The sequence below is a fragment of the Hydra vulgaris genome, chromosome 03 (assembly GCF_038396675.1).
Source record: "Hydra vulgaris chromosome 03, alternate assembly HydraT2T_AEP".
Lineage (NCBI taxonomy): Eukaryota > Metazoa > Cnidaria > Hydrozoa > Anthoathecata > Hydridae > Hydra > Hydra vulgaris.
Window position 1 is genome coordinate 21,903,962 of NC_088922.1, and position 15,742 is coordinate 21,919,703.

At 25.8% G+C, this 15,742-nt stretch overlaps 1 protein-coding gene across 2 annotated transcripts in view; it reads right to left on the reverse strand.

Moving 5' to 3' along the window:
• Positions 1–15,742, reverse strand: part of LOC100204530 (structural maintenance of chromosomes protein 6) — a 97,805-nt gene that overhangs the window by 31,292 nt on the left and 50,771 nt on the right. For both annotated transcript variants that reach the window (XM_065792638.1, XM_065792639.1), the window contains exons 7-8: positions 5,063–5,124; positions 1,784–1,864 (exon numbers count right to left, since the gene is read on the reverse strand). In XM_065792638.1, coding sequence (XP_065648710.1) covers positions 1,784–1,864; positions 5,063–5,124 — 143 coding nt within the window. The remainder of the gene's footprint in view (positions 1–1,783; positions 1,865–5,062; positions 5,125–15,742) is intronic.

The following is a 15,742-nucleotide window of genomic DNA, read 5'->3' on the forward strand; positions in this document are numbered from 1 at the left end:
TAAAGATCTTTTTTTCTAATACAAAAACATACTTTACTTTCTTTTTGTACAAATTTTTCTGTCCCACCAATGTATTTATATGTAAAAAGTTACAAATTAACTGATTACAAATGTATTCTCTTGAATAGCATGCAAAAGAGTCTTATATTGCAATAAAAAGTTTCTTATAGTTTTGCTACCTTAACTTTTAGATGTCATCTAAATTTTAAAACCATTACATTAATTGAAGAAGTACATTAAAATTTAAAATTTTTTTCAAAAAGTACAAAAATAACTTAATGGTTAATCTTTTATAGTTTTTTATATAGCTTGTTTAAAAATTAATCTTTTAAATTTCTAGATATATATTTTTTTATATTAAAACCTTTTCCATTTTTTTATTTTTCTTTTCATTCAAAGTGTACATACATTAACTAATACAGCCATAGACACAGCTAACAGGTTTATTAGACCCTAGAGGCGTTTAATGCACCCAATATATATATATATATATATATATATATATATATATATATATATATATATATATATACATACATATGTATATATATATATATATATATATATATATATATATATATATATATATATATATATATATATATATATATATATATATATATATATATATATACATGATATATATATATATAAATATATATAAGTTTTATTTTCTGCATATATATATATATATCTACATGTCATATATATATATATATATATATATATATATATATATATATATATATATATATATATATATATATATATATATATATATATACATGGCATATATATAAATTTACATAGTTGTTTTTTATCTAATGATAACTTGGAAAGTTTTTTTTGTTATGGTAATAAATGTTAAAAAAGAGTAGACTTTTTAGGCATATGGTTCATTAATAAATTATCATTGACTTCAATTTCTAAACAGATTTAACCATATTAACATAGAAATAGTGAAAACTTTAAAGCTTTTTCTTAAAGATGTGTTATGCAAAATAAAGACTTCTAGTTTAAGGAATCGAAGAGACAAAAATCAAATAAATAATTTAATTGTAAGTATTTACATACAAAGTAAAAAAAGCTTTAATACAAAAACAAGTTTTCCCAGAGTTACAATCTCTAACTAGCCTTTTCCCTGAGTGTACCTAAAAAACTTTTCTCTAAGTGTACCTAAAAAACTTTTCCCTGAGTGACCTAAAAAACTTTTCTCTGAGTGTACCTTTAAAACTTTTTCTCTGATTGTACTTAAAAAGTTTTTAGAGTGTTAAAAAGTAGCTGAAAAAAAATAACTGAAAAAAATTTTTTTTTTCCATAAAATATTAAAATCTCAAAAAAAAAAAAAATTTTTAATTATTTTTTATTAAGAACACAACAGATAAAATGCTGAGTTATTATTTTTTATTTTAGTTTTTTTTTTCAGAGTATATTTAGTACACAAATACAATACTGTATATATACTATACTGATGTACTATCTTTAAACTAAAACGAAATATCAGTTTAGTTTATCACATAGTAATGTTTGAGAATTTCATACATTCTGTTGCTTTTTATTTTTATAAATACAGCAGATAAAAAAGCCAATTTTGAAATTGCAACTAGTATTTCTTTTCTTCATATAATGAAGAAAGAAAATAACAATTGTTGAGTGCGTTGGACAATTTAAGGTTTTTGTTAACTCTCACTAAGGGCAAAATTAAAATTTATCAAAAGTAAAAAAAAACTTGAAAAAAAAAAAGAGGAAAAACTACAAAACAATAAATAAACAAAAAAGTTACCGTATACTTGTCTTTTTCATTTGAGGTGTTTAAAAAAGATCGAGATGTATCCTGTGTTAGAATAGCAACTGGATTGTCAATCTAATAAAAATGAATTAAGGTAAAAAAACTTTGTAAATTCTTATTAAAAAAATTCCGACAACTAGTTATACAATTAACATTAATAAGATAAAATAGTTAAAAAAATAATTCAAAAAAATTAAATAAACATAAATAAAACATATAACCATAAAATGAGTTGCATAAAAGTTTAATTGAGTTTTAGAACACAAAAGTTTAATCGAGATTTAGAACACAAAAGTTTAATCGAGGTTTAGAACACAAAAAATTTAAAAAAAAAAAAATAATTTTTAAAGAGTCCTCTTTGGCTTGATAGCAAAGAAGAACTCGTCTCTGCATTGATTCAACTAATTTCATGCACACCTCATGTGGCACTTTTAACCAGTACTTGTTCAGAAATTGCTACAAATGCTCAGTTGATTGAATTTGATAATTTAACAATTGATTGTCGATCCATAATGAAATATTTTATATTGGGTTGATATCTGGTGACCTAGGGCACCAAGGCAACAAACTGATCTTCTTTGTGGTAAACCAGTTTGTTATACTATGTGCTGTGTGTGCTGGAGCCCCATCTTGCTGGAAGATGTATTGCTTGCTTCTGCTGTAAATTGCCTTGTTGATGGAATCAAATATGTTTCAAGTGTGTTTTTAACAAGTTCTTTGGTTATATTTCAATTAGAAAAGGATTGGTTGAATATGAGCTAGCTTTTTGTTGCTGAGTCTAGAATTTTTTCTACTGGTTCTGAATATGCTACTTTTGTCATGGTCACTAAGCTTCAGTGGTCTTTCAGAACGAGGCATGTCAACAATGTTACCTGTTAGCTCCCAGGTTTTCACTATTTTTCACACGCAAAATTCAGAAACACCCATAAGTTTACCAATTTCAACGTTGTTATGATTCTTTGATCTGACAAGTCCAATAATTTGTTATTTCATGCTCTCTGACACTGCTTTTCTATTAATTTGCAAGCGAATTGAAGTTTAAAATACTGTAGTTATTCTTTAGATATTTTTTTGCAATTAAAATATTTTTTTGTAATTTTAAAGTTATTTTTTTTATTTAAGAATCATGAGTACTCTTTATATTTATAATTTATAGCGGTAATTAAGTATAATATTTAGTAATCGAGTGTGAAAAAAGTATAATTAATTAACTTGATTAAACTTTTATGTCATCAGTTAAATACATTGTAAAATGCTTAATTAGTTTTACAGAAGTAGTGTAATAAGTGTGAATTTTTTTTTAAATTTTATTGATACAAATATAAATAGCAAAACACAAGAAAAAAAACTTAAATTCTATATCCGTTAAACTTTAATGTTAGAAAAACTGGCACATAGTTATGAAAAACTCTATCTCAATTAAACTTTTGTGCATAGCTTTTGAGCATATACATCAGCCCTCAGAATTTTGGCCTTTTTTTGGCTGTTTGCATTTGGGTCAGGGTAAATGTGGTAGTGGTGAAGTGGTAGAGTGCTTACTTCATAAGCGAGAGGTTCCGTGTTTGATTCCCGTCATGTCCCTGGTAGTACCGCTCTTAATTTGTTTCTCCGCGCAGCGGCCTAGTTCATCAAAGTTCACGTTTTGGAGTTATAGAGTTGAGAGAGGGTTTTAACCACAATTAAGTAGCCTTGTCGTCTGTAGTGGCCCTCTCAGCTTTAAAGAGGTATTTTAACAAAACAAAACAAAAAATCAGTTTTTGCTATGTCTAATAACATCTGTCGAACAACATCTGTAAATATAATGAGGTATAAATACATCTGCCCAACAACATCTCTAAATACACTGAGGTATTTAAATGTTAGGAGGTAACATTTGTGCAACTACATTTGGAAATTTTACAGATGTAGTTACATCTTTTCAATTATATTAAATATAACTACAGGATTTTATGAAATTATTAAATTATAATGCATTATTTTAATCAGATGTAGTTTCATATATGGTTTTTTTCAGATGTAATTACATATGGAGGAAATTCTTCCAGATGTAATTAGACTTGGAAAAAATTCCTAGATGTAGTTACATCTTCCTAAAGATGTTGTTAGGGGTCATTGAATTTCTAGATAATATTGGACAGATGTTGTTTGAGTAAAGAGAAATTACAGATGATCTTAGACAAAAGTGTACAGATGATCTTGGACTACTCTACAGATGTTGTTGGACAGATGTAGTAATCTTTTACCCTGCATTTGTCTTTCATTTTCTGTAAAAATGATTTTAATTTGCTTTTTCTAAAAGTGAACACCACACTATGCTATAGGGGAGGAGTCTTATTATTTAATCAATCCTATTTCTTTAACTACAGCTTTATATACATAAGGAAAAAAATATTAGCTAGATATTAAACAAACTTGAGTTTGAATACAAAAATCATTTTACATTTTCCACTAATTACTAAGTACACAAAGTTTGTATTTACAAATCATTTGGACTACTTGCTCTAGAAATACACTGATTTAAAGATGTATGCAAATCTAGGGCATGTTTTTAAAAAAGGTACCCTTAGGTTTATGCTCTGAATATGGATAATTTTTTTAGTTTATATCACTAAATGTAATGTCATTACTCAATGATTCCTTTTGTATTTAGATGACATTAAAGCTAATGCATTAAAAAGAGCTTTTGAAAAAAAAGAGTCTCTAGAGAAGCTATATATTAAAATAAATAAACTTGTCGATTAACTAATATATTGTTAATAATGATGATGATGATGATGATAAATATCATCGCTATCTCCGGTGATATATATCATCGTAAATCTCCTTAAAAATCGTAAATCTCCTTAAAAATCGTAAATCTCCTTAAAAATTCACAAAACATAAAAATATTAAGTACTTATTTTATGTTTTGTGAATATTTTTTTATAAAGGTTTGCTAATTTTGTTTCTGTGGTTTGTTTATTTTGCCCACTTTTTTTTTTGATACAAATGATTACTTGTTTTCATTTAAATATTTTAGTTTTTAGTTTTTATTACTTTATGATAGATTTATATTGTGATATTATTTATTATATATTATTTGATTTATTTCAATAAAAAACTTTAAAAAAATCAGTTTTAGTTTATAAAATATTTAATTTCAAACTTGTATTCATACTAAAATAACATGATGGATTGTTATTAATGGCCAATACTGTATCTAGCAAAAATCATAAATGTATAACTATATGTTTATTACAAATTATAAAAAACATAAACAATTAAAAAATATACTTGTATATTAAATTGGTCAAGAATTGCCATAAGTTCTTCCTTTTTGGTTGAAATTACTTGGTCTAACAAATTTAAACATATACATAAGTATATACAAATATATGACTGTGTATGTGTGTGTGTGTGTATATATATATATATATATATATATATATATATATATATATATATATATATATATATATACGGGCATTTTAGAAGTTTGCAGCAGGTTACATAGCGGGCTATTATGGGGCAGGTAGCCCGCGGGCATTTTAGTAGTTGTGCAGTTAACCCGCGGGCTTTGTAATAACTTTGCGCAGACTATGAGTTAATTATGTAGTGGGCTATGTATATCGACTTATGTCCTAAAAACAATAAAAAACAATTAAAACTAATAAAAAGCATCAACCGATATATCCTACTATCCTACGCGTAAAACGCGGACTTCCCAATGGGCTTAAAATTCCCAAAAGTTTTTTTTTTTAGAGTGTTTTTTTGAGATTTATAGGACCTTTTCTAGAAAATTTCCAACATTTTTTAGAACAGCAACAACAAAAATTCCCAATATGGCAAAAACGCGGTATAAAATTTATTTCTTGCTAACGCCCTGTTTATATATATATATATATATATATATATATATATATATATATATATATATATATATATATATATATATATATATATATATATATATATATATATATATATATATATATATATATATATATATATACATATATATACAGCCAGATGGGGTAACATGCCCCTATAACATTTTAAAGTTATGTTACGTCTTAATCGGTTACAATTGGTAACAAGGTTACATTCTCTAACTTTTAATTAAATATTAAGTAAATAAACTTGATAATGCAGTAAATGTTTGTTTTATATTGCCGTGTTGCTAAAAATCATCTTTTATTTTATTTTTATTGTAAAATAGCTTCGTCTCAATTGGTTACTTTGTCACGAAAAAAAAAAAAATTCTCAATTCGCAACGTTACGTCTCAATTAGTTTTCTTTTTAACTATATAAAGTGTAACCAAATAAGACGTAACATAACGTTAATAAATATAGATTCGAGACGTAACTAAACTACGTGAGGTAAATGGATTTTTTTAACGTTACATTATGTCTTAATTGGTTACACTCTAACAAGTATCAAGATAGACGTAAAGAAACGTAAAATAAATTAAATTTGTGACGCGTTAAATTCGCAAATTAATTTTAATTAATACGTAACATCACGTGTTGTATGGTTACAGTGAATTTCATATATATAAGTAATTAGATTGCTTGTGGGTTAGTTTTTTTTTTTAATACTTTTCTTTATTACAATGGTCTGGACAAATGCATTCAGGGCATTTACAATATTGTTAATTCAACATATTTCTTAAATACTGTAATTCATTTATGAGTTATGGTATTCAACGATACATTTGTTAAGACATAAGTAGCTAAAAAAAGTTTTAGAAAAATATTTTTTTGTTAAAAAATTCAAATCGCAAAGTTGCAATTAGTTAATTGCAACTTCGCGAATCGAAACGTTGTTTTCGTGACAAATTTGTTATAAAAAAAAATTAGAAATAATTTTTTGTATATTTTTAAAAGTTTAAAAAAATACCAGTATGGTTTTTTTTAACTTATAAATATTAATTAAAAAAAAAACCATGACACTTATAATTTTAACAGTGCACTTTTAATAAGTGTAAACTAAGACGCAACATAACGTCAAAAAAATCTATAGGTATTTTAAATGCGTCTCACATTTATATTATATAAAGTAACATCACGTTTTATTTGATCAAAAGCTTTTAAATTTATAAGTTTAGAAAATAATCTTTGTTTAATAAAACCCACAAGCAATCCAATGTAATTATTATATATATACTTAATTTTTTTTTACATAAAATAGATCTCGAATAATTCTTGTTTCTTATAAAATAGCTAAATCAGATTGCTAGTGGGTTTTATTTGAAATGAAACTTTTTTTAAGTTGTATAAACGGCGTAAATCGTTATTAAATCCGAAGACGGCATATTAAAACATTTTTAATACTCAAGTTTTTTTTGCAACTTTTTTGATTAAAACTTAGATTTCAATGCGGTAGAAAAGTATTATTTTGAGGTACATGAAACAATACACAGTTGATGTATGAACACTCCATTGCGCCTGTACCTTATATTTATATCTGTAAATGGCGTAAACACGATTTGGGGAGGGGGTAATCAGGGGTCAATTATAAAAGAAAGAAGACACTAAACTAAAAAAAAGGTAGGTACGTTAAAAGCGCAGGTTCTTTTATTGAGGTGGAGGGTACTAAAAAAAGCGTATATTAAAATTATAAAAAAAGACACTAAACTAAAAAAAAAGTAGGAACGTTAAAAGCGTAGATTCTTTTATTGAGGTGGAGGGTACTAAAAAGGGGGAGGGGAAGAAGGATTGAAATAAAAGCGTACGTACTTAATGAATGACTCCTAATTAAAAATACATTTATACATATACAATTAGCAATGATAGTTAAAATTATGCTTGCAATTTTCGGCTTTTAAACTAGGCATAAGGGGTGTTCAAAAATTTTTTATTATAAAACGAAAATACACAAGAAACCCAATATGGAGCAAATATGAAAAAAATACGATTACAAAAAAAAAAATTCTAAAAATATTGACATTTACCTTGTGCTCAAGCAGCAAAATACCCCGGAAAATACGCTAAATATTTTCTGAAAACAAAATTTTGTATGTGATAATGACCCAAATTTTTTTTAGATTGTTATGTATTCCGGTTTTTTCATAAATGTTGTTTAAGTTAAAAAAAAAGATTTAGGAAAAAAAAAACTATGGGCAAATACGTAATAAAGTTTTATTTTTTTGACTAAATTTTGCGAAACTTTATTTTATTTTAAACAACAAATACGAAGAAACCAGAAAACAAAATAATCTAAAAAAGAAATTGGACCATTATAATCACATTAGCATTTTTTTTTTACAAATATTGAGATTTACCTTGCGCTCAAAGTCAAATAATTTGGGGCATTTTTCGAGGTGTTTTGCCGCTAAATTTATTTATTTTGTCAAAAAAAGTTTTACTGTTGTGCTAATGTGATTTCAATAATTATATAATTGGATAAATGTTTTTTTTTTTTTTTTACCGATTCTATTCCTTTAAAGATGTAGATTTTATTTTTATGTTTTAAAGATTCTCTGCAGCTATGATCGCAAAAACGCATTAACCTCCCATAAGGTAGCAGAGGCGCTCGGGGATCAATTAAAACGAATGCCAATGCATGCAAAACGGGCAGTAATCAAGGCAGAAGCCAGACTAATAGGCATACCTAGTCGGGCACCAAAGAAGGCTAGTATTGCACCTGAATCTATTGGTAATGATAATTCTAACAGTAATGCCTTTGATGATATTTGCAACGATGATAGTTCGTTTACCAAAGACAGTAGTTAGAGGCAAAATGTACACAGATTATATTATTACTATGTTAATTATTTTTTTCGTTATAATAAATTACTGAATTAAATGCTTTTTTCTGATCGCCATCAATAAACTTTATATGAAATTTGAAATATATATGAAGAGGAGGGAGGAGGGTAATCAGGTGCGATCAATCCCCCGTTATTTGCATATTCTCTTTATTTCAAACAACTTTTAAATGTAAAATTAAGAAAAATTTATATTTACTATTATAATCTGCCTTTTTTCTAAAAATTTTCACGTTACGGGTCCGTATATATATATATATATATATATATATATATATATATATATATATATATATATATATATATATATATATATATATACACAACACATAAACGACTTATTATTAATGTTAATTACAATATTTTAAATCTAATTACGTGAAAACTTTTAATATAAATAAAACGTTTTTAAATTTTTTTTATTTAATCAGCGTAACACTTCTTTTGTTTTTATTACCCCACAAGCAAAAATGTGTATATAATGTCAATTTTGACAATTTTTAGGTCTAATTATGATAATAATTTATATAATGGTAAGGTTTATGTTACTATCATTTATTACGAGGATATATTTAGTTACTTAGTTTTTGTTATAAGTTTTTATGTGTTATACATTGTGTGATTGGCTTTAGTCTATGCCTTACTCTCTAGACGCTGGTACATTCTTAATTGCCTATATTATATAGGCTATAAGAGTAAGTTGCAGCAATATTGTAGGCTGATAATTAGTGTTTAATCGCATACAAGATAACAATTAAATATCGCTTATATGAAAGTCGCCACTGGTGATCATGATCCCGTTTTATTAGGTCAAAATGTTACGTATTAATACGCTATTCGTTACATCTCGGATACGTAAAAATTATACTTTTGCACGTAACGTTACGTTACAATGTTACGTATCATTACGTAAAACCTTACATCTCGGTTACGTAAAAATAACGGACATTTTGCACGTATTGTTACGTTACAATTTTACGTATCGTTACGTAAAATCTTTCGTCTCGGTTACGTAAAAATAACGGACATTTTGCACGTAACGTAACGAATCTTGTTTACGTTACAATACGTAATGTAACCTGAAAATGTTATAGGGGATGGCTAGTTTAGCATACTTATCAGTTTTTTACTAAAAACAGCTAAAGTTATAAAGGTGCAGTTAATTAATTGTGTGTTGCGTATATTTGTGTATAAAAATAGTGCGTATATCTGTTTTATCTTCTTAAAAAACGAATGGCTCCTAATAATCTGATTTCCTGAAGTATTGCATGGCTTTTTAAAATATCCAAATACACTTTTTTTGTCACTATTCTCTCTATTTTTATGTTGTCACCCATAGAATTCCCACCAAAACAACCCCACACCATAACATCTCTACCATATTTCACAGTTCACTGAATTTTCTTGGGACAAATGTTCTTCTCTTGAAACTAAAAGATCGAAAACTTCAACTAGTTTGTCCCAAAAACATGTTTCCAGTCAACATATATCACATTTTGTATTATATAATATTTCATGAGCTTTTATATTTTATTTTATGTATATTATTTTTTGCATATTATATTTCAAGAGATGTTATATCAAATAATGATTTTTTAATATGTAAGCATTAAGATTTTTTAATGTGTGATATACTTTTGATATTTCTACTTGAAATGTGGGTTAGTTCCAGTTGGGTTCCAATACAATTATCTTTTTCATAACTCTTTTTTTTACAAGTGGTTGAAATTTTTTAATCTTTGGTGGTAGATGTAATTTGATGGCATCCTGATTGTTATGACTACCAGTTTCTTTCTTCTTTTTTTAATTGACTACACTTCCAGTTTCTTCCCTTTTTTTTATAATATTTTAAACTCTTGTTGAGGTATTGAAATTTTTCTTTTTTTTAAAAAAAGAAAAAATTCAAAAAAAAAGTTAAATTTATAGAGCAAGACTAACTGACGAAATTCACTTCAGTAAAACGATTTCTTGAAAAATAATATCTCTTGAAATACAATATACAAGAAATAATATACATAAAATACAATATTAAAGCTCATAAAGTATTATATAATACAAAATAATATCAAATGAAATATTATTAATATGAAATATGGTATAATATACTTAAAATATAATATACAAATTACTTGAACAACAATATACAGGAATAGTTTAATGTTTATGTTGTTTACATTATATAACCTTCACATAAACATCAGCATTGCATGGTTTATAAACGATTAACATAAACACAGACTTGATAATTGTGTGATAAATTAGTGATTAAGAAAACATTATGCTAATGTAAATAAATGCTAAATTCCACTTTAAACATGTCAACTTTATGATTTTTATCAAAGTATTTTAGTTAAAATACTTTACCCATATTATCTAATAATACAAAAATAGAAATCAAACCATTTTTTGTATATGTTTATATATATATAGATCCCAAGCAAAACCAATATTAGCAAGTGTAATTATATTTTGAGCAATGACATGCTCTTCATCAGCAGAAATGGCTGTTTGACCAGGTTTTCACATATTTTTGGTCTTATCACATAGATAATTTTTAGTGGTGACACCAAATATATGACCTAATAAATTTTCAGAGTTGATTCGGAAACTTTGTAGGTCTTAGAGGCCCTTTTAACCGAAATACCAGCATCTATAGTCTACAAAGCTCTCCACTTGCTCTATGGGGCAGTTACTGCATGCATAATTTTCCTTTGGCTTGTATGTGCATGGCATATTTCAACTGATAAAAAAAATTAATAAATTAAGCACTTTTATGAACTAAATTGTTAGGTGGCCATATTACCCCAATTTTAAAATAGCCTATTTACCTCACTTACCTTAGTGAAAATGCTTTGAGGTTTAAAATGCATTTACCTAAGTAGCTCATAGAGGTCTGGTTAAAATATTGGCCAAATTACCCTCAAATATTTACTTGGCAATAGTTAGTGTTTTTAAAACAATAACTTGTGAAAAATATTCAACAACAAGAGTATTGTTATTTTAATTTTTTTGTAATTGCACATGTATTTATATACACAACCCTCAGAATTAGGATCGGCAATGCCGACCTAATTGCTGACCTAAATGTGTTTGAGGTCAGCAAAAAATTGCAGACCTTGTTTCTATGTTTTATGTACCTCTTTGTGTCAATTATTTTTGCTGACCTGATGCCAACCTCTAACTGTTCAAAGTTGGCAATAAATTGCTGACCTCATTTTTCCTAGTTCTGAGGACTGTATATATTTATACAGTCCTCGGAACTAGGAAAAATGAGGTCACAGTAACATCAGTACTAAGAAGCTTTGTTGCATTCAAAATTGGTTTTTTAAAAAAAAAATTTCAAATAACTTTCATCGCCACCAATAAAGATTGAGAAGCTTTTGCACATCTTCCACTTAAAGTGTATTCTGTAAGATGCAATATGGTGCAATTTTCACACAATCAATTAAATGAAGTTTGAATGTACTGCTAAACTTGGTTACAATATCAAGTGGTGTACAAGATTCTTGAAGCCCTTGTTCAAGTTGATATTTATTTAAACATTTTAGACCTGCAGAATAACTGTTGAAAAAAACTGCAATTTTGTGTACTAAACTAATAAGGTTTTTTTACAAGTGCAACAAATCAAAATATTTTTTCACTATGTCATATATGTCACAAACGAAGTCAACTTATAAAAGAATGTTTTTCAAAGAAGTATGTCTTAAATACATTTTTTGCCCTTTTTTTTCTTTTCTAAAACACATGCTCAAGGATGTTAGAAAACAATATAAAATTACACTTTTCAACTTAAAAATGATTTTAAACTCCAAAAAAATATTTTTTTAAGAAATTGTTTCAGTTATTCTTTCGTAAAAAATTTGCAAAAATATTGCAAATATGTTGATTTGATGTACTTTTTGCAAAATAAACAGGCAAAAATAATCAATTTAACAATATGTAAAAAACCAAAGCTCTGTTACATAATTATATATTGCCTCTTTTTTCAACATGTACGCATAGATGTTGTACATGTATGCAAGATACCAGTTTGTTCTAAAAGTCAGTTAACTGGTTTACAAGCTAACCACACTAGGTTTGTTAAAAAATGCATATGGGTTTTTAAGGCTGTTAATGGTACATTCAAACAATATTTTAAATCTTTGGAAAAAATAAGGAATAAAATGTTTTCTCGTATAATAACTGATGTTAGAATAGCTGCATTTTTGATTAAATGGTTATATTCAAAATATATATATATATATATAATAAAAAAGATAAAGATATTGCAATTCTAATGAAAAGTAAAAATAATTTAAAAAATGAATTGAAAACATTTTGAATACAAAAAGCAAAATTAAAAAACAATTTGAACCAATCGACACATTATATATAAATGATTTCTCAAAGTTTTCTATAGATTATATGCAAAAATACATCACATTTGGTAGCTATCAGATAAAGCAAGGTTACAGCTATCTAGTAGAATATTTAAATGGAAAAAATATTATTTTGATTAATAAAAATATTCAACAAATTCAAAACTAATTTCCGCTGAAATTCAGTCAAGACATTCAAACGCTACAAAGTATAGATTTTTTTAAAAATATTTGCCAAATATCGATATACCAGAACCAGTATTGTCTTATTAATATGGGTGTTTTTCTGGTTTAAGAACATATGTTTATTGTTGTCACACTGCTAGCATCATATTTTATTTGTGTTGTGGAAAGTATTTAGAAAAACTTCTAAACCCAGACTCAAGGATTTTGTTTTTTACTAAGTGAAAATGAATCAGAATGCGAATCTGAAAAAGAAATAGAACAAAATGAAACTATGAAACAAGATATGTTAAAGAGTTTCAGACTGTATCTAAAAAAACAAAACCTAATGCAGAATTGAATATTATTAATTCTGAATTAAGTATTTTGCTATCTGCCAAAACAATTTATGAACTTTAGTTTGTTTTCAAAACATTTGACAAAATAGAGTAGTTGTATTTTGTTAAATAAAGATGAATTTAAAATGGATACAGATTATTTTTCACTGTGTCAATTATACCAAAGTATTATCATTCAAAACACTTGCACACTTGGTTATTTTTTGTTGGCTATTTGGTGCTCATCTTTATTGTGGAAAAACATAGAAAGTATATTACAAGAGAACAAAAAGATATAAAAATATATAATCACATACTTGATACACTTTCTCTTATTAAATGTTGTGAAAAGAGTAAAAACTATAAGGATTAGAAAAAACTATATGGGATAGAGTAAAATCTATATGGATTCTTCTTGTTATGAAATTAAAACCAAATGAACTTTCAGTACTCTTGATACAGAATACGTTTTTTAATAGATTTTCAGACTATTGAATTTAATTGTTTAACTGATAACAAACTACTTGTTCAAAAATCAAAATAGCAATTCTTTTTATAGCATCAAAGTGGAGTTTTATAGCAACACAATGGAGTTTTATAGCATCACAGTGGAGTTTTATAGCATCACAGTGAAGTTTATTAGCATCGCAGTGGAATTTTATAGCATCACAGTGGAGTTTTATAGCATCGCAGTGGAGTTTTATAGCATCACAGTGGAGTTTTATAGCCTCACAGTGGAGTTTTAAAAACATTGAAAAAAATAATTGCGATAATTAAAAGTTAAGTTTTTTTTTTAGGGATTGTCCATAAAGTGTTGCACTAAGTTTTCTATGCAAATAGAAGGAGGAGACTATTGGTTCTCTTGTGCTAAGACTTTTAAAGCAATATAGTACTTTATGTTCAACAAAAATCTCTGTGCAAGAAAGAAAATGATCTTTTACATTTTTTTAATTACCTTTTTTAATTATTTAAAAGTTAATTTTAGCACTACATACTTTAAAGACAAACACCTAAAAAATAAAAGCTGTTTTCTTATAGTGATTTGTTTTAGAACTGCTTCATAGAAAAAAGTCTTGGGTTAGGGTACCAAAAAATGGTTAGGGTACCAACCATTATTTTTGAACGTTTATTGAGAAACCTTGATTCAATTTCAAAAAAGTGATTTAAGATTTTTTTTAATTGAATCTCAAATCACTTTTTTGATTCGATTTGTATATTATATATATTTGATTTATATATATATATATATATATATATATATATATATATATATATATATATATATATATATATATATATATATATATATATATATATATATATATATATATATATATTCCTGGGAGACGGGTGCTTCCCAGGAAGGCTTGTTCGTCCACATTTAAAGTAATTTTTTTAGACTAACTGACCTTGGCAGTTCCTATCTTTTAACTTATAAAGTGTTTCAATAATTTGCAGCAAAAAGCAAAACTTATTTACAAAGAAAAAAAAACAATTTTTAAATAAGGAAACAAAATTGTAACGAAATATCAAGTTTAATTAAATAAACTAGAAAATTTATTAATTAAAAAAAGGAAATTAAAAAAAAAACTTTTATAAAATTTTTATATAACTTTTTATTCTTTTTTTTAAGAGTCGTAGTTGAAAAAAACATCATAATGATTTAACAACAATTGAAAGTTTTGATATGCAATTTTTTACGATTTTTATCAGCCAAGAAACTAATTTGCTATGTACCCTAGAACTATAAGAAATTTTATTAATTTTTTTCTTACATTTATTCACTTATTACGTTTATTCGTTTTATTAAATTTATTCTTCTTTTCGCTTTGAAAAAAGTTTTTGCTATATTTGACGTTTTTTCTCGATACTTATATAATAGGAAAATAAGAAAATAAATTATTTATTTGTAAAAAACATTTGATTAATTAATTTTGTTAATGACGGAATAAGTTAAATAAAAGAATAACATAGTTTCTTTAATAAATGTATTTACCGCATTTGATGCATGTATGAAATTGTTTTTTTTATATTGCCCAATTTCCAATGCTAATACAAACAACTATAATGATATAAGATAATGGGCATAACAATTGCTCTGTTATAAAAAATATATCTAAAAACTTAAACAAAAGTTTTAAATAGATTCCTAAAAATTTTGTTAAGAAAGTTCAGTAAATTAGCAATGCACTAGCCCACAAAATTTTGCAGCATCATTTCATTTTTTTACATGAAAAACTTGTTAAAAAAAATGGAAAATAACAAACCTTCTAAAAATAAGAAAACAAAAACAGTAAATATTTAGGTATATTATTTTTTTGACAACAATTTTGGTTTTTTTATTAA